Source organism: Anomaloglossus baeobatrachus, chromosome 12, assembly GCF_048569485.1.
Source record: "Anomaloglossus baeobatrachus isolate aAnoBae1 chromosome 12, aAnoBae1.hap1, whole genome shotgun sequence".
In the NCBI taxonomy this organism is placed as follows: Eukaryota; Metazoa; Chordata; class Amphibia; order Anura; family Aromobatidae; genus Anomaloglossus; species Anomaloglossus baeobatrachus.
This window is the reverse complement of record NC_134364.1, coordinates 44,799,181-44,818,747: the sequence shown is the minus strand read 5'-3', so window position 1 is coordinate 44,818,747 and position 19,567 is coordinate 44,799,181. Positions and strand designations below refer to the sequence as shown.

Genomic DNA, 19,567 nt, shown 5'->3' with positions numbered 1-19,567 from the left:
ACTGCACCCATGCTGGGGACAGTACAATACAGGTAATCCAGAAGGCTGACAGGGGTGTGGAACACAGGCGCATAGTGATCAGGTCTCACACATGTACCCATGAGAGGACCCCTGGGGATCCCAGGAGGGGGCAAGCCTTCACCTTCACTGGAATAGTGGAGGGGGTAGAGCCTCCATCTCCTCTCAAGGGGTGTGGTGGAGAGTCTGGTTGCTAGGTGGCGTAGGCAAGAACAGGAGAGGAGGAGCAGTGAGTCAGTTAGAGCAGAACTCCATAGGGCTCAGTGAGGAGCAGACCTGTGGGGCTGTTGCTGTCTAACAGCGCCCGCGCAGTGGCTACAGACGGGGGAGAACGGTCAACTAGGAGTGCTGCCTGAAAGCCAGCTTCAGCTAGAGAGTGCACGGAGTGGGAAGTAAGGAGACTGCTAGAGAGCACCAGGCCCAACCGGGCGGCAGATCCCGAAGCGAAGATAGATCCAGCTTTCTTCTGCTAAACCTGCCGGTGTGGGGCTCTCAAAGCCCACACCACATCACCACAAAAGCCGCAGCCACGTAACCGCAGTTAGGGCCCATAGGTCATAGGAGGCAAGAGGCTGGAGTGGCCTGGTCCGGGGAACAAGCACACGGCAAACAAGAAGGGGAGAGAGGCTTGGAGCATCTTCCCTGGGTGACCCCCATAGGGACTCAAAGTCGGGGTCACCCCAAACCACCAAGGGCTAAGGAAGGCGAGTCAGTAGTCACCCTCATAAAGTCAGCCTGAAGGATACCTGGTTCCTACCTGGCTCATCTCAGCTACGCCCGGGTTACTCACCCTGCCATCTAATGTGAGTAAAAACCCTGAAAGACATCCTGCCTGTGTGGTCATTCTGCGACTTGTGGTACTACAAACCTACATCGGGCCCTGGGGCTTGCCTCACTCTCAGGAGGCTACTACATCTAACTGCACACACCATCAGCCCCAGGCGACCCTCAACCTGCAGTGGCGGCCCCTACTGGCCGCAATACTGAGAGTGGCGTCACGATCAAACAAGAAGATTTCCTACCAGTGACGGAGATCCAGCTACGTGGAGTCCCTGAAGGTAATGCACCGACACCGACACCACCCGTAGGGGGCTTCACAAGCGGACTACTGGATGTTCGCTCGGTTCTGCTAAACTATAGTTAAAAGTTCGGCTCGGCAGCTGAACTTGACTCCTCAAACCCCATAGAAGTCAATTGGTGTGGAACCTATCAAGGGCGATGAAGGACCCCAGGGGCCAGCGGTAGGTTTGGTCAGGGTCACCATCTCCTTTGTCCCTAGACACAGGATTTCCTTTTACTTGGTACTCCACGGACCTAGCATGAGAATGTGACTGCAAACTTCTGAATTCTCACAGCGCATGCATTGCACGCAGTCAGGATTCTCTGGTGCCGGCACTGAGAGTGGGAGGTCACAAAACTGCAAGTTTGCGATTTACATACATGTGATTATGTGTCGACTAGACATGCATGGCGTCGCTCAATGAAAATGAATTCAGTGAGGTGGGAAACGTCTAGTCAGAATGTGGCCAGAAGTATGGAAATCGAATAGTAGCAGTCACATAACTGCCTGCTCTGTGCGTTGGCACTGGAGGATCTTGACAGTGTGCATACTGTGAGGATTCACAAGTCTGGAGTCACATAGTGTGACCCCCAAACCTGGACAACCCCTCTAATTGGAGGTTTATTTGCTCTGTTTCCTTTTTTTTTTATCAACCGACTGTTAATATACCTATTGGGTGATCCCTTCCATTGTTTAAAGGTGTTATGAATATTTACTGAGGAATTCCACCTTTTCTTAAAAACAGAGGAACTGATTCATCTAAAGGCCCCGTTACACACAGCGACATATCTAACGATATATCGCCGGGGTCACGGATTCCGTGACGCACATCCGGCATCATTAGCGATGTTGTTGCGTGTAACACCAACGTGCGGCTGTTAACGATGGAAAATACTCACCATATCGTCCATCGTTGACACGTCGTTCATTTTCAAAAAATCGTTGATTGTTGAGGACGCAGGTTGTTCGTCGTTCCCGAGGCAGCACACATCGCTACGTGTGACACCTCGGGAACGATGAACTACAGCTTACCTGCGGCCGCCGGCAATGAGGAAGGAAGGAGGTGGGCGGGATGTTACGGCCGCTCATCTCCGCTCCAATTGGCCGGCTGCTTAGTGACGCCGCACGAACCGCACCTTTAGAAAGGAGGCGGTTCGCCGGCCACAGCGACGTCGCTAGGCAGTAAGTACGTGTGATGGCTCCTAACGATATTGTGCGCCTTGGGCAGCGATTTGCCCGTGACGCACAAACGACGGGGGCATGTACGCTCACTAGCTAGGTAAAGGTCCCTGGACAAATCTCTGACTCCCAAATAGTTAGAGTATTATGCCCCTTTAACGGACTGACAAGAAACCATACAAAACCGGCGATAAATAGATTTTAATGGACAAAATGTTAGGAAACATATTTTCCTGTGTTTTGACATGTTTCTAAGGCAAAATTAACTAGAGAGCAAAACAGTCTGCTCTACCCCTTTGGCTATATTTACACTAATGGGGACTTTGCATACTACGACATCGCAGTGTGTAAAGCATTTTTGATCCGATTAACGAGCACAAAAGCGTCGTAATCGTATCATTGGTGTAGCGTCGGTCATTTCCATGAATTGGGAAAGACCGATGTTATGATGTTGTTCCTCGTTCCTGTGGCAGCACACATCGCTGTGTGTGAAGCCGCAGGAGCGAGGAACATCTCCAACCTGCGTCCCGGCCGGCTATGCAGAAGGAAGGAGGTGGACGGGATGTTTACGTCCCGCTCATCTCCGCCTCTCCGCTTCTATTGGCCGCCTGCCATGTGACGTCGCTGTGACGCTGCACGACCCGCCCCCTTAGAAAGGAGGCGGATCGCCGGCCAGAGCAACGTTGCAGGGCAGATAAGTGCGTGTGACGGGTGTAAGCGATGTTGTGTGCCATGGGCAGCGATTTGCCCTTGTCGCACAACCGACGGGGGCGGGTACGCTCGCTAGCGACATCGGTACCGATATCGCAGCGTGTAAAGCCCCCTTTAGGCCGGAGTCACACTTGCCAGTGACGCGTGAGTCTCGCATCGGCATCACCCGGCACTGCTGCACACTCTCCCGACAGGAGCAGGTTGGCTGTATGTATTTATAAGCAGTTGAGATGCTCGTATCTGGAGAGTCTGCAGCCGTGCCGAGTGATGTCGATGCCAGTCACTCGCAATTGTGACTCCGACCTTAAGGCCGGAGTCACACTTGTGAGAGACTCGTGCAAGTCTTGCATCACATCACACGACATGGCCTGCAGCTCTCCAGACAGGAGCATCTCAGCTGCATAGACATACAGTCATGGCCAAAAGTTTTGAGAATGCTACAAATATTAAATTTTACAAAGTCTACTGCTTAACTTTTTCTAATGGCAATTTGCATATACTCCAGAATGTCATAAAGAGTGATCAGCTTAACAGCAATTACTTGCAAAGTCAATATTGGCTAAGAAAATTAACTTTAACCCCCAAAACACATTTCAACAGCATTACATTCCTGCCTTAAAAGGAGCAGCTAACATTGTTTTAGTGATTGTTCCATTAACACAGGTGTGGGTGTTGATGAGGACAGGGCTGGCGATCAATCAGTCATGATTAAGTAAGAATGACACCACTGGACACTTTAAAAGGAGGCTGGTGCTTGGTATCATTGTTTCTCTTCAGTTAACCATGGTTATCTCTAAAGAAACACGTGCAGCCATCATTGCTCTGCACAAAAATGGCCTAACAGGAAAGAGTATCGCAGCTACAAAGATTGCACCTCAGTCAACAATCTAACGCATCATCAAGAACTTCAAGGAGAGAGCTTCCATTGTTGCCAAAAAGGCTCCTGGGCGCCCAAGAAGGACCAGCAAGCGCCAGGACCGTATCTTAAAACTGTTTCAGCTGCGGGATCGGACTACCAGCAGTGCCGAGCTAACTCAGCAATGGCAGCAGGCTGGTGTGAGTGCTTCTGCACGCACTGTGAGGCGGAGACTCTTTGAGCAAGGCCTGGTTTCAAGGAGGGCAGCAAAGAAGCCACTTCTCCCCAGAAAAAACATCAGGGACCGACTGATATTCTGCAAAAGGTACAGGGAGTGGACTGCTGAGGACTGGGGTAAAGTCATTTTCTCAGATGAATCCCCTTTTCGATTGTTTGGGACATCTGGAAAACAGCTTATTAGGAGAAGAAGAGGTGAGCGCTACCACCAGTCTTGTCTCATGCCAACTGTTAAGCATCCTGAAACCATTCATGTGTGGAGTTGCTTCTCAGCCAAGGGAATCGCACCACTCACAGTCTTACCTAAAAACACAGCCATGAATAAAGAATGGTACCAGAATGTCCTCCAAGAGCAACTTCTCCCAACTGTCCAAGAGCAGTTTGGTGCCCAACAATGCCTTTTCCAGCATGATGGAGCACCTTGCCATAAAGCAAAGGTGATCACTAAATGGCTCATGGAACAAAACAGAGAGATTTTGGGTCCATGGCCTGGAAACTCCCCAGATCTTAATCCCATTGAGAACTTGTGGGCAATCATCAAGAGACGGGTGGACAAACAAAAACCAACAAACTCTGGCAAAATGCAAGCATTACTTATGCAAGAATGGACAGCTATCAGTCAGGATTTGCTCCAGAAGGTGATTGAGAGCATGCCAGGGAGAATTGCAGAGGTCCTGAAGAAGAAGGGTCAACACTGCAAATATTGACTTGCTGCATTAACTCATTCTAACTGTAAATATAACCTTTTGGTGCTCATAATATGATTGCAATTATATTTCTGTATGTGATGTAAACATGAGACAAACACAATTAAAAACCAGAGGGCAACAGATCATGTGAAAAAATAATTTTGGTGTCATTCTCAAAACTTTTGGCCATGACTGTACATGCAGCTGACCCGCTCCTGTCAGGAGAGTGTGTGGCCATGCCGGGTGATGCGATGTGAGACTCGCGCGAGTCTCTCGCAAGTGTGACTCCAGACTAAGGGTGCTTTACACGCTGCAACATCGCTAGCGATTGCTAACGATGTCGCAAGCGATAGCACCCGCCCCCATCGTTCGTGCGATATGTGGTGATCGCTGCCGTAGCGAATATCGCTACGGCAGCGTCACACGCACATACCTGTTCAGCGACTTCGCTGTTGCTGCCGAACAATCCCTCCTTCAAGGGAGAGGTGCGTTCGACGTCACAGCGACGTCACAAAACGGCTGCCCAATAGCAGAGGAGGGGCGGAGATGAGCGGCCGGAACATGCCGCCCACCATCCTTCCTTCCTCATTGCCGGTGGACACAGATAAGCGGATGTTCGTCGTTCCTGCGGTGTCACACATAGTGATGTGTGATGCCGCAAGAGCGACGAACAACCAGCGGCATGCACCACCAACGATATTATGAAAAGGAGCGACGTGTCAACGATTTTTGACATTTTTGCGATCGTTGATCGTCGCTCCTTGGTGTCACACGCTGCGATGTCGCTAACGACGCCGGATGTGCGTCACAAACACCGTGACCCCGACAATATATCGTTAGCGATGTCGCAGTGTGTAAAGCACCCTTTACTGTGTATTGACACTGAGAGTGGCATAGGGTGTGTGCATAGATGAGGCTTGTACTTACTACTCAAATTTCTCTTGGTGATAAACTTAAGGCAACCTGAAATATAAATAAAACAACGTCACAAAACTCTAGAGAAAAAGAGAATAAAAGCTCAGAAATGAAAATTATCTGCTTTTTCTATACACTGCTTTATGGGGCATGTAGACAAAATTTTGCCAGCATTATGGTAGCAATGCAAGTACCCAGCCTCATGCGTTCTAAGAATATATTAAATCAAACTGCATTTTTTCCGGTATTTTTTAAGTGGAGTAATCACTGAAAAAGGATTAAAAAAATTCAACTCTTCATAGTCATTTATATGTAAAAAATACTTGCTGTTCATGTGTTCAGGCTTTTGAGTGTTTTTAACATTAGGCTATGTGCGCACCTTGCGTAGTGTCCATGCTGAAAAATCTGCAGCGATTTTGCAGTACATATGCGCTTCAAATCACTGCAGAAACACTGCGTAATGGATGCAGTGTGTCTGCAGAATAAATGCCGAATTCATGCGCTCTGGATGCTGCCTCTCCCATAGATAGAGTGGGAGCAGCATCCAAAGTGCACAAAATAAGTGACGTTACTTTTTTGAGCGCAGCGATTTGAATCAAAATTTCAGTATGCAAATCGCTGTACTCTCAAATGCAACGTGGGGATGGATTATGCACAATCTTCATAGATTGGCTGGGGACGCAGGAGGCATGCGTTTACGTTGCAGTGCAATGTGCAGCGTAAACGCATGAAATTACGAAACGTGCGCACACAGCCTTACAGATTTCCAAAAACACCATGCGGTGAAAGGAAGTGAGCGAACCATGCTTCAGGTGTGTTCTGCTAGCTATCAATCTGTAGTTTATAAGACTAAAGGCCCCGTTACACGCTACGATTTATCTGACGATATGTCGGTTTTCGTGACGCATTTCCGTCGTCGTTGCGTGTGACACCTATGAGTGACTCCAAACGATCGTAAAAATAGCGAAAATCGTTGATCGTTGACACGTCGTTCATTTTCAAAAGATTGTTTGTCGTTTCGAACGCAGCAGACATATTGCTACGTTTGACACCCTGCCAACGACAAACCCATTGTTAGTGCGTCCGTCATCAGCGACGCGGGCGTGTCGTTACGAGCAATGCTCCATGCCTCCTCCGCTCTGATTGGTGTCACGCAATATATCGCTGATGGATGTAGCGTCGTTTGTGGGATGGGTACGTGTGACCGCTACAAAACGACCTATGAGCGATCTCGGCAAATCGTAGCAATGATCTGGGCGTGTCACATCGCTAACGAGATCACTAGCGATATCGTTGTGTGTAAAGCGGCCTTTAGGCTATGTGCCCACGGGACTCTGTACCCGCAGATTTTGCCGTGGAAAACCTGCGGATTTATCTAGATTTTCTAGATAAATCCGCAGGTTCTAGCAAGTACAGACACTCCCCATGTTACCCTATGGGATTTGATGAGAACTGTATCAATGCTACAGTATGTGCGGCTGCGGAAAATGCTGCGGATGTCTCGCAGCCGCACGTAACTGCATGTCAATTATTCATGCGGAAATATCTGCGGAATTAGGTCTGCTTCTCACTTGCGAGTTTCTCGCTGTAGAGCAATGCGAGAAAAACTCGCATTGGAATCGGACACATGTTAGTGAATGATTCAGCTCGCATTTGCGATTTTTTTTCTCAGTCCAAATCGGACCGAGAAAAAAATCGCAGCATGCTGCTTTTTTGCAAGTTTCTACTGCGAGTCTCTCCAATGCAAGTCTATGGGAGCGTGTAAAAAATCGGATGTCACGGGACGGCACTCACACCATCCTAGTGACATCCGATTTTCTAAATACATTTCTCGCATGTTTCCTAAAACACTGGAAACGAGTGATGTCTCCCAATGTCTGTCAATCACTATTCTCTGTCAGTCGGTCTCTCCCTCTCGGTCTCTATTCTCTCTCTGTCGGTCCGTCACTATCTCTGTCCCTCTCTCACAGTCTGTCGGTCATTTTCCCCTCCTCTCTCATACTCACCGTTCCCCGATCCCCGACGCGGCGCTGCACGGCATTCACACTGCTGCGGCGGCTTTTACTATTTTGAAAAAGCCGGCCGCTCATTAAACAATCTCGTATTCCCTGCTTTACCCGCCCACAGGCGCCTATGATTGGTTGCAGTGAGACACGCCCCCACGCTGAGTGACAGGTGTCTCACTGCACCCAATCACAGCAGCCGGTGGGCGTGTCTATACCGTGCAGTGAAATAAATAATTAAAAAAACCGGCGTGCGGTCCCCCCCAATTTCAATACCAGCCAGATAAAGCCATACGGCTGAAGGCTGGTATTCTCAGGATTGGGAGCTCCACGTTATGGGGAGCCCCCCAGCCTAACAATATCAGTCAGCAGCCGCCCAGAATTGCCGCATACATTAGATGCGACAGTTCTGGGACTGTACCCGGCTCTTCACGATTTGCCCTGGTGCGTTGGCAAATCGGGGTAATAAGGAGTTATTGGCAGCCCATAGCTGCCAATAAGTCCTAGATTAATCATGTCAGGCGTCTATGAGATACCTTCCATGATTAATCTGTAAGTTACAGTTAAAAAACACACACACCCGAAAAAATCCTTTATTAGAAATAAAAAACACTAACAAATTCCCTGGTTCAACAATTTAATAAGCCCCAAAAAGCCCTCCATGTCCGGCGTAATCCAGGATGGTCCAGCGTCGCATCCAGCTCTGCTGCATGAAGGTGACCGGAGCTGCAGAAGACACCGCCGCTCCTGTCAGCTCCACGCAGCAACTGAGGTGAGTATCGCGATCAGCTGAGCTGTCACTGAGGGTACCCGCTGTCACTGTTGGAGGATCCAGCGGTGGCCGCGGGTACCGCATGGTATTGAAATTGGGGGGGACCGCACGCCGTTTTTTTTAATTATTTATTTCACTGCACAGTATAGACACGCCCACCGGCTGTTGTGATTGGGTGCAGTGAGACGCCTGTCACTCAGCGTGGGGGCGTGTCTCACTGCAACCAATCATAGGCGCCTGTGGGCGGGCATAGCAGGGAATACGAGATTGTTTAATGAGCGGCCGGCTTTTTCAAAATAGTAAAAGCCGCCGCAGCAGTGTGAATGCCGTGCAGCACCGCGCCAGGGATCGGGGATCGGTGAGTATGAGAGAGGGCTGCTAACTTCAGTCACTCAGGGGATTAGCAGTCACCGGTGAGTCCTTCACAGGTGACCGCTAATCAGGATGCGGCACAGACAGAGCCGCAGCATGACAATGAAGTCGGGTGAAGTTAACCCGAGTTCATTGTGATCGTGCGGCTCTTTCTGTGTCTGCTGTCACCAGCCATTCAGCTCTGCTACATGGCTGTCTGTGTCTGCTGTCAGCAGCCATGTAGCTGAGCTGAATGGCAGATGACATAGTAAAAAATACGCATTACACACGCATTACACATGCTAGTAAAATAATTAAATTATTCAGAAAAAGCATCGCACTTGCGTTGCACTCGCACCTAACGTGAACTAAAATCAGCCGAGTTTTTTTCAGCCCAGTCGGACCGATTTTACTCGCATAGATGTGTTTCCAGCCTTACCGCCCCTCCACTATGGAGATAGAGGCTGGGAATTCCGCAGGAATTCTGCTCGAAATCGGCACTGTTTTCGCAGGTTTACCGCAACAACTCTGCAGAACTACCGCAGCAATGGATAGCTGCGGATTCCGGGGAGCTGCTGCGTGAACCTGAGGACAGATCTGCAGCAAAATCCGCGGATACGTTGTCCTGTGGGCACATAGCCTTAGCGCTTTATTTTTTTTTCACCGGGCGTTTTTTAAAAACCTGAAATTGAAGAAAAAAGCCCCAACAATGGAACCTATGATCAGAATGATGTGTCAGGCTTTTATGTAACACGTTGCGCATTTGGTGAGTTTTTACCTCAGTATTTGTATGAAAACCAGGAGTGGGTGATGAATACAGAAGTGGTGCCCGTGTTACTATTATACTTTTCCTCTGATTGTATCACTCCTGTTTTGGCCACAAATACTGAGGTAAAAAAAACCCCTCACACTCCGCGTGTGAACATGTCCTAGCATACCCGCTAAATGGCCACCATGGTCCTCCCTTTGCGGTGGGAGCCCAGCACAGCGCCCTCTACAGATAATGTGGCAATGCCAGTTGCCATGGCGCTGAGCCTGTGGTAAGAATAATATGTGCTAATAATGTGCACACAGTAATGGCCGCCCTGACATCCGCCTCCGTCCCGGCCTGTGCACTTCTCTGCGGGCTCCCGGCACAGTGCGCGCCCCTGCACCTCAGCGGGAGGAGGAGGGAGGTGAGGAGCAGATGGCGGCTGTGTGCACGGCACCGGGAGCCGCCTGAGGAGCGCCGCGGCCCGCTAACCGAGGGGGGCGGGTGAGTGCACGGAACCGGAGGGGAAGGTGGGACGGACGGGGATACAGAGGCCTCCTCAGCACCGGGTGGAGAGGACACTACGATATCACTCCGCCGTCACTGGCGCTGCAGGAGTCACGGGCGACGCATAATGCGGCATTGTGTGCTAAGCGAGTAAATAAGCGCCGCAGTACAGTCTGTACGAGCACCGAGAGGGGTCATTCTGACGTTCCTCTGTGACGTCACCTTTTAGCAGGGGATGAAAGCGACGCAGAGCAGTTACCCCCTAGCAACCAATCAGATCATTTCTTCCATTTTGCATAGCTAAAATCTGATTGGTCGCTATGGGAAACGTCCCTCTCTGAGGTCACGTAGATGTTGCTCTTTTGTCGTCACATGGATAGAATGCGGATAATTTTCTTTATTTTTTTGGTGTAGGACGAGTTGTAGTTTGGAACATCATTCATTTTTATATACTGACATTTTTTTTAATTTTTTTTTCATTTAGTTATATATGTATAACACAGCCGAATTGCGACCTGCCCCTGGTCGCTGCTGTATAATGCAGCTGAATCGTGACCTGCCCCTGGTCGCTGCTGTATAACGCAGCCAGATCGTGACCTGCCCCTGGTCGCTGCTGTATAACGCAGCCGAATCGCGACCTGCCCCTGGTCGCTGCTGTATAATGCAGCTGAATCGTGACCTGCCCCTGGTCGCTGCTGTATAACGCAGCGAGATCGTGACCTGCCCCTGGTCGCTGCTGTATAACGCAGCCAGATCGTGACCTGCCCCTGGTTGCTGCTGTATAACGCAGCCAGATTGCGACCTGCCCCTGGTCGCTGCTGTATAGCGCAGCCGAATCGCGACCTTCCCCTGGTCGCTGCTGTATAACGCAGCCAAATTGCGACCTGCCCCTGGTCGCTGCTGTATAACGCAGCCGAATCGCGACCTGCCCCTGGTCGCCGCTGTATAACGCAGCCGAATCGCGACCTGCCCCTGGTCGCTGCTGTATAACGCAGCCGAATCGCGACCTGCCCCTGGTCGCCGCAGTATAACGCAGCCGAATCGCAACCTGCCCCTGGTCGCCGCTGTATAACGCAGCCGAATCGCGACCTGCCCCTGGTCGCCGCTGTATAATGCAGCCGAATCGCGACCTGCCCCTGGTCGCCGCTGTATAACGCAGCCGAATCGCGACCTGCCCCTGGTCGCCGCTGTATAACGCAGCCGAATCGCGACCTGCCCCTGGTCGCCGCTGTATAACGCAGCCGAATCGCAACCTGCCCCTGGTCGCTGCTGTATAACGCAGCCGAATCGCGACCTGCCCCTGGTCGCCGCTGTATAACGCAGCCGAATCGCGACCTGCCCCTGGTCGCCGCTGTATAACGCAGCCGAATCGCAACCTGCCCCTGGTCGCTGCTGTATAACGCAGCCGAATCGCGACCTGCCCCTGGTCGCCGCTGTATAACGCAGCCGAATCGCAACCTGCCCCTGGTCGCCGCTGTATAACGCAGCCGAATCGCGACCTGCCCCTGGTCGCCGCTGTATAATGCAGCCGAATCGCGACCTGCCCCTGGTCGCCGCTGTATAACGCAGCCGAATCGCGACCTGCCCCTGGTCGCCGCTGTATAACGCAGCCGAATCGCGACCTGCCCCTGGTCGCCGCTGAATAACGCAGCCGAATCGCGACCTGCCCCTGGTCGCCGCTGTATAACGCAGCCGAATCGCGACCTGCCCCTGGTCGCCGCTGTATAACGCAGCCAAATCGCGACCTGCCCCTGGTCGCCGCTGTATAACGCAGCCGAATCGCGACCTGCCCCTGGTCGCCGCTGTATAACGCAGCCAAATCGCGACCTGCCCCTGGTCGCCGCTGTATAACTCAGCCGAATCGCGACCTGCCCCTGGTCGCCGCTGTATAATGCAGCCAGCATCTTCCGGAGCATGCGCCATACCAGCTCCTGGGCCCGCACCCTGCATAGAATCATAAACAGATCATAAATACTTGATTCCTGAGACCCTCACTGATTATAATCACTGAGGTGCCTGTGTGATTGGAGTGTGTGGATGCCGCTCCATTAACTTCTATAGGAGAGGTGATCACAGATGCAGTTTAGCTCCCATAGGAATGAAAATGCTGCCTCTCCATTCACACAGGGAATTGGGGCAACGTATTCTTGTGAGTGCAGGGGTTCAATCAGTCAGACTCTCAGCCATTTGTCAACTCTTCTGGTTTTAAATGTTATTTTAACACGTTTTACACTAGTGGGTTTTTATGCCTTTTTTTTTCTTCCCATCCATGTCCTTTTATACAAACTTTTTTTCCCCCTGGTGTTTTATTACAACAATATGGAGAACATATTTATTGAATAAAAAATTATTTAATATTAAAAACACAAACCCTTCAAGACCTTGTTCTCATGGATTCTGTACCTATATCACTATTAAATAAACATTCAATGCAAATGAATGTGGCATTTGTAAGCTAATTCACATGCTGTAGGAAAGGCAAAAAAGTAAAGTTTGATTTTTGTTTACGCCCAGTTAGGCCTTATTAACATGCGTTGTTGTTATTTTGTATTTACAAGAGAAAACGGACCTTTTTTTTTTTCATATATCAGTAGGGTGGATCCAGTTTTCATCCATTTTTGGCCCATGTGTTCATTTTTACCATCAGTGTCAGGTCTTACTGTTTTTCGGATGCAAAAAAGTTAGTTTCCAAACATTTACTTCTTATTAAAGAGTGAAAAATAATTAATATCGCTGGTTTGGACGTGACCGTACCCATAGACTGTACTGGGTAAGAACAGAATATGGGATGTGTGAAAGGAGCCTGATGGGAAGAATTTTCTAGAAAGGTTTAAGTGATTGTCTGGTGATAAGTTTTCGATCATGGGGGTTTGTTCGCTGGGACCCGCACTGATTGGCAGAACAGGCATTCTTATCCCTGATAGTATAGAGCTGCAGCGCACGTGCTCGACCACAACCCCATTCATTCCTTATGAGGCTGCCAATCAGTTTTTTTGCTGTGGTCCTCATTGGGAATGAATGGAGCGTCGGTTGAGAATGTGCACTGCAGCTCTATACTAACGGGGATAAAAATTGCCATTCTGCCTATTAGTGCTGGTGCAGTCGTACCCCCACAATCAATATGTTATCCAATAGGTGATAACTCGTAATAAGCGAGCGCTACCATGCTCGGGTACTCAATACCCGTAACCAGCAGTTAGATACTTGGATGGGCGCGACTTGTGTCGCGAGTATAATAGAAGTCAGTGGGAAGATCGTCTGGAAAAATGGTCAAGATTACCATTAAACTCAGTACTCGAGTTGCGCCTATCAGAGTATCCAACTGCTCGTTACGAGTACCAAACACCTGAGCATGGCAGTGCTCTCTCATCACTAGTTATGAGCACCCGAGCATGGTAGTGCCCGCTCATCACTAGTTACCAGTACCGAGCATGGTAGTGGCCGCTCATCACTAGTTACGAGATCCGAGCATGGTAGTGCCCACTAATCACTGGTTACCAGTACCGAGCATGGTAGTGCCCGCTCATCACTAGTTACAAGATCCGAGCATGGTAGTGCTCACTCATCACTAGTTACCAGTACCGAGCATGGTAGTGCCCGCTCATCACTAGTTACAAGATCCGAGCATGGGAGTGCTCACTCATCACTAGTTACCAGTACCGAGCATGGTAGTGCCCGCTCATCACTAGTCACGAGATCCGAGCATGGTACTGCTCACTCATCACTAGTTACGAGATCCGAGCATGGTAGTGTCCGCTCATCACTAGTAACCAGTACCGAGCATAGTAGTGCTCTCTCATCACTAGTTAGGAGTACAGCGAACCCGAGCATGGTAGTGCCCGCTCATCACTAGTTACCAGTACCGAGCACCTGAGCATGGTAGTGCCCGCTCATCACTAGTTACGAGTACTGAGCACCCGAGCATGGTAGTGCCCGCTCATCACTAGTTACGAGTACTGAGCACCTGAGCATGGTAGTGCCCGCTCATCACTAGTTATGAGTACAGAGAACCCGAGCATGGTAGTGCCCGCTCATCACTAGTTACGAGTACTGAGCACCCGAGCATGGTAGTGCCCGCTCATCACTAGTTACGAGTACCGAGCACCTGAGCATGGTAGTGCCCGCTCATCACTAGTTACGAGTACCGAGCACCTGAGCATGGTAGTGCCCGCTCATCACTAGTTACGAGTACCGAGCACCTGAGCATGGTAGTGCCCGCTCATCACTAGTTACGAGAATCGAGCACCTGAGCATGGTAGTGCCCGCTCATCACTAGTTACGAGTATCAAGCACCTGAGCATGGTAGTGCCTGCTCATCACTAGTTACCAGTACCGAGCATGGTAGTGCCTGCTCATCACTAACTTATGACAACCCCTTGTAAAAGGAAGTTTTCAAGCTTGATTTATATGTGGTGTCATTACTGAGAATTTTTGGTGTTGTATTTCAACCTGAAAACCCGCTACAGTAGTGTACAGTACACAGTAATAAAAGTAAATAAATAAAACTATGCTCATACTCTACATTTTTTAAGGTTTTTTTTTTGTTTAACTGCATTTTTTTCTTTGCGGTACAAATGTTGTTTTTTACTGAGTCGGAAAAGTGAATTCAATTTAAAAAATCTCAACACTGCTTTTTTTTTTTTTTCTCGAACTGCTGGACATTTTTTTTTTTTTTTTTTAAATCCGCAGCATGTCAACTCGTGCAGCATTTTTCACCCATTCAAATAAGGGGAAAAAGCAATAAAATTGTGTGTACTTTATGTGTTTTGTATTGTTTTGACAAAACACAACTTGTGAACATATATTAATTGCTTAATGGGTGTCACTTGGCCCCATTTTTTTCCAGCAGTTGAGCTCTTATAGGTGTCATTCATGTACTATCAGGTTAATAATGAAACCACCTTCTTATGGGATTTGTGCACCAGGACTAAAAAAAAAAATAGAAAAGGTGTGGAATAAAAGTGGACATATAATTAGTTTGGTCCAAAAGACAAAATGACGGTGGTTCTTAAGGGTTAACGGCGTCCGGATGTGTGTGCACCTGAATGGGCCGGTGTGCGGTGTCAGTGTTTGGGGTTGCTAGGTGTTCAGTTTACTATTACTAAGGGAACACCATAAGGGAGAAATGACTCTTCACATCGAAAATGTGTCCATGTGGAGAAAGGAGAAAGTGTCTGGTTAGAATTACAATGTATCGGGCGAGTGTAAGTGTCACGTCTGTCCATGGATACATCTGTACTTTATACATGATTATCTCTTCTGTTGTTAGTTTGTTGCTTTCTTGTATTGAACGTGCACAATTTATTCACTTGTAATCTTTCCTCTAATAACAGGAAATCCAAACCTTGTGATGCAAAGGAGAGAAGTAAATCCATTTGTTTGGCAGGTACGGTAAATACTAAGGCGATTCGTGTTTATAAGTCTGAGAGATCCCCGTGAGATCCCTCGCTCCCCTGGCTGGGGATTTCCTAACCTGCTGCTGCCGCCTGTATGTTTGTCCTGATAGTTTGCTGCCAAAGCAAAAAATATATTATTATATTCTTTTATTTTTATTTTTTGCAGGGAAAAAAAAAATTCTAGATAAGATATGGAGCTATAAGGGAAGAGGGTATCACAAGGAGGGTGAACGGTTTTATTGGGGACACTTACAGTACCATTAAATATTAGGCAAATACAAAGCCATCAGTTTCAGCAGGACTTGCCAAATATCTTATGGTGACGGAAAAAGATAATATTGTCATGTTAAATTTCAATGCCTGGGCCTTTTATTCTCATGAGAGGTGTTGGGTAGCTACTTATTCCCCTTTTCCCAGTTAAAACACATGCTCACTCGGCCTAACTGAGCGTGCATGTGTATGGGAGGGTCAGTAGGAATAGCTGTCAGCCGAAAGAGTATTTCACCCACAGCTATTGAAGACATATTGGCTAATGATGAGCGCGCACTACCATGCTCGGATGCTCAGTACTCGTAACTAGTGATGAGCGGGCACTACCATGCTCGGATGCTCAGTACTCGTAACTAGTGATGAACGGGCACTACCATGCTCGGGTGCTCAGTACTCGTAACTAATGATGAGCGTGCACTACCATGCTCGGATGCTCAGTACTCGTAACTAGTGATGAACGGGTACTACCATGCTCGGGTGCTCAGTACTTGTAACTAGTGATGAGCGGGCACTACCATGCTCGGGTGCTCATTACTCGTGGCTAGTGATGAGTGGGCACTACCATGCTCGGGTGCTCATTACTCGTGGCTAGTGATGAGTGGGCACTACCATGCTCGGCTGCTCATTACTCGTGGCTAGTGATGAGTGGGCACTACCATGCTCAGGTGCTCAGTACTCGTGACTAGTGATGAGCGGGCACTACCATGCTCAGGTGCTCAGTACTCGTAACTAGTAATGAGCGAGCACTGCCATGCTCGGGTTTCGTAACTAATGATGAGCGAGCACTACCATGCTCGGGTTCTCGATACTCGTAAGTAGTGGTAAACGGGCACTACTATGTTCGGGTGTTTGGTATTCATAACCAGTAATTGGGTGCTCAGATGGGCGCAACTCATTTACCCAAGTATAATGGAACACTTTTCCAGTAGATTTCCCAGAAAAATGCTCTAGTTTCCCATTGATTTCCATTTTACATGGGTGCACAAGTTAAGCCTATCCGAGCATCCAACTGCTTGTTATAAATACCAAGCACCTTCGCATGGTAGTGCCCGCTCATTACTAGTTACGAGTACCGAGCACCCGAGCATGGTAGTGCCCGCTCATCACTAGTTACAAGTACTGAGCACCCGAGCATGGTAGTGCCCGCTCATCACTAGTTACGAGTACTGAGCATGGTAGTGCCCGCTCATCACTAGTTACGAGTACCGAGCACCCGAGCATGGTAGTGCCCGCTCATCACTAGTTACAAGTACTGAGCACCTGAGCATGGTAGTGCTCACTCATCACTAGATACGAGTACTGAGTACCTGAGCATGGTAGTGCCCACTCATCACTAGTTACGAGTACTGAGCACCCGAGCATGGTAGTGCCCACTCATCACTAGTTACGAGTACCGAGCACCCGAGCATGGTAGTGCCCGCTCATCACTAGTTACGAGTACCGAGCACCCGAGCATGGTAGTGCCCGCTCATCACTAGTTTCGAGTACTGAGCACCCGAGCATGGTAGTGCCCGCTCATCACTAGTTACGAGTACCGAGCACCCGAGCATGGTAGTGCCCACTCATCACTAGTTACGAGTACTGAGCACCCGAGCATGGTAGTGCCTGCTCATCACTAGTATTGCCACTTTTGTGCCTCGTTCAGATATGTTTCTTTTTTGTATCACGGATAGAATATGAATCCTTTGTAGTCTATGCAGCTATTCCTGTGTCCTTCTGTTGTTTTCTTGCGGACATAGTGTTTTAGAAAGAAAAATAAACTTGTAGATGTATGCATATTTATCAGTCATGAATAGGTCTGTAAAGAAAAAAAAATTAATAACACCCAGTTGTCATCTGAGTGCTATTTGTTTCTTAGGCCTCGTGCATACTTTGAGCATTTGGAGGGTTTTTTACATCAGTATTTGTAGCCAAAAGCAGGAGTGGGTGATAAATACAGCAGTGGTGCCCGTGTTACTATTATACTTTTCCTCTGATTGTGACATTCCTGGTTTTGGCTACACATACTGAGGTAAAAACTCACCAAATACACAACGCCTGCTCATGGCCTATCATAACCCTGATTTTGGCTGGCAAATACTGATGTAAAATAGTGAATGTGTAAATGTGGCCTTATTGTTTAATGGGTAGGAGAAGCTTGGCAGTTTTTATTTTTTGGTATACATAAAAAAACGATAGAAAAAGCGGACACTCGGATTAAAAATGTAAAATAATTGGATCCAAAAATCTCAGGAAAAATTTTCCCTTTTTTGTTAAAAATGTACATCTGAATGAGGCTTCATGTGCACAGTCGCACACTCGCTATGGTGGCACCACACTATGTGAATAGACTCCCTTAGGAGCACTGATACCACACAAGTATACAATGTCTGAGGGAGTGAGCGACAAAAAAATGCAAGTTTCCTTATATTATTGGCGGTACATCGTGGCACTATAGACTTCCGTGGCATAATTCAGTAGTTTGCATGATATTGTGATGCACCTGTGTGCGTGATTCCTTATATTTTCATAGTAATATTTCCCATTGGTTATTTTATTATGGGTTTTTTTTTTTGTCCGTTTTTAGATATTACCATTTCATCGCATAAAAAATGCAAGTTTCCTTTGGCGGTACATCGTGGCACTATAGACTTCTGTGGCATAATTCAGTAGTTTGCATGATGTTGTGATGCACCTGTGTGCGTGATTCCTTATTTTATCATTTATTATGGAGCTTTTTTGTCAGTTTTTAGATATTACCATTTCATCGCATAAAAAATGCAAGTTTCCTTTATATAATTGGCGCCATTTGGCGGTACATCGTGGCACTGTAGACTTCTGTGGCATAATTCAGTAGTTTGCATGATGTTGTGATGCACCTGTGTGCGTGATTCCTTATATTATCATAGTAAAATTTCCCATTGGTTATTTTATTATGGTTTTGTTTTTTTTTTTTGTTTTTTTTTTGTCCGTTTTTAGATATTACCATTTCACCGCATAAAAAATGAAACCGAATTCAAAGTTGTGATTCAGAAGAATGGGTCCTGATGTTCCTTTACTAAATGATTACAAGCAGGAATTCTTCTGGAAGCGTTTCCCGCAAACCATCCTTGGCGGTCCCCGATTTAAGTTGGGTTACAGCGCTCCTCCTTACATCTATATCAATCAGGTGATCTTGTTTCTGACGCCATGGGTCCTAGGCGGTGTGGGCACTGTGCTATACGAGGTCCATATCCTAGAGGACTACTATGCCGCCGCACTCTCGGCAGGACTGATGCTCATCGCCTCCTTAGTCATTCAGTTACTAAATCGGTATGCCCGCAGGAAAACCTCCACCGTAGAAAGGCTACAGAATCAAAACACCCTCACAGATGAAGACGACTTCGACTTTTCGAGCTGCCTTGGCTCAGAGACTGTGAAATTCATCATCCCGGGCAAGAAGTTTATAGCAAACCTGATATTTCATTCCTTCCTCGCTGGGGCTCTGTGTGGCCTGGGGACGTGGTACCTGATGCCATATAGGATAGACTTGTTGTACGGAAACATCGGAGGAACGGTTATGATCTTCATTTTCGGCTGGATAACAATTTGCATTGGAGAATATTCTTTAATTATCAATTCGGCCACGGAGACGGCCACGTTTCATGCACAGGACACTTATGAAATCACACCCCTCCTGAGACCCGTCTACATATTTGCTTTCATTGCTGTGGATCTTGCTTACAGGTAAATCATACTAACTTTTTTTAATCTATTTTCTCAATTAGACCGTTTTAGAGAAATTTTATGTCATTAGTGGTAAGAGCAAACTATCACAGGACCGATTTTCAGTAGGGATTCAATCAGTGATTGGTGGAGCAGTCTGTGTCCTGA

At 48.0% G+C, this 19,567-nt stretch overlaps 1 protein-coding gene and 1 long non-coding RNA gene across 5 annotated transcripts in view; one reads left to right on the top strand and one right to left on the bottom strand.

Moving 5' to 3' along the window:
* The window catches only part of LOC142258003 (uncharacterized), a 370,341-nt gene extending 364,625 nt beyond the window's left edge, over nt 1-5,716 (bottom strand). For both annotated transcript variants that reach the window (XR_012727692.1, XR_012727691.1), the window contains exon 1: nt 5,678-5,716. This is a non-coding gene — a long non-coding RNA (uncharacterized LOC142258003). The remainder of the gene's footprint in view (nt 1-5,677) is intronic.
* A 4,166-nt stretch (nt 5,717-9,882) lies between these two features.
* Nucleotides 9,883-19,567, top strand: part of PCNX4 (pecanex 4) — a 58,972-nt gene continuing 49,287 nt past the window's right edge. Inside the window, exons 1-3 of one of the 3 annotated variants that reach the window (XM_075329643.1) lie at nt 9,883-10,046; nt 15,383-15,435; nt 18,674-19,420. In XM_075329643.1, coding sequence (XP_075185758.1) covers nt 18,732-19,420 — 689 coding nt within the window. In that variant the 5' untranslated portion in view covers nt 9,883-10,046; nt 15,383-15,435; nt 18,674-18,731. Of the gene's footprint in view, nt 10,047-12,800; nt 12,820-15,382; nt 15,436-18,673; nt 19,421-19,567 lie in introns of those variants that run through there. The other 2 variants (XM_075329644.1, XM_075329645.1) reach the window with 2 other exon arrangements.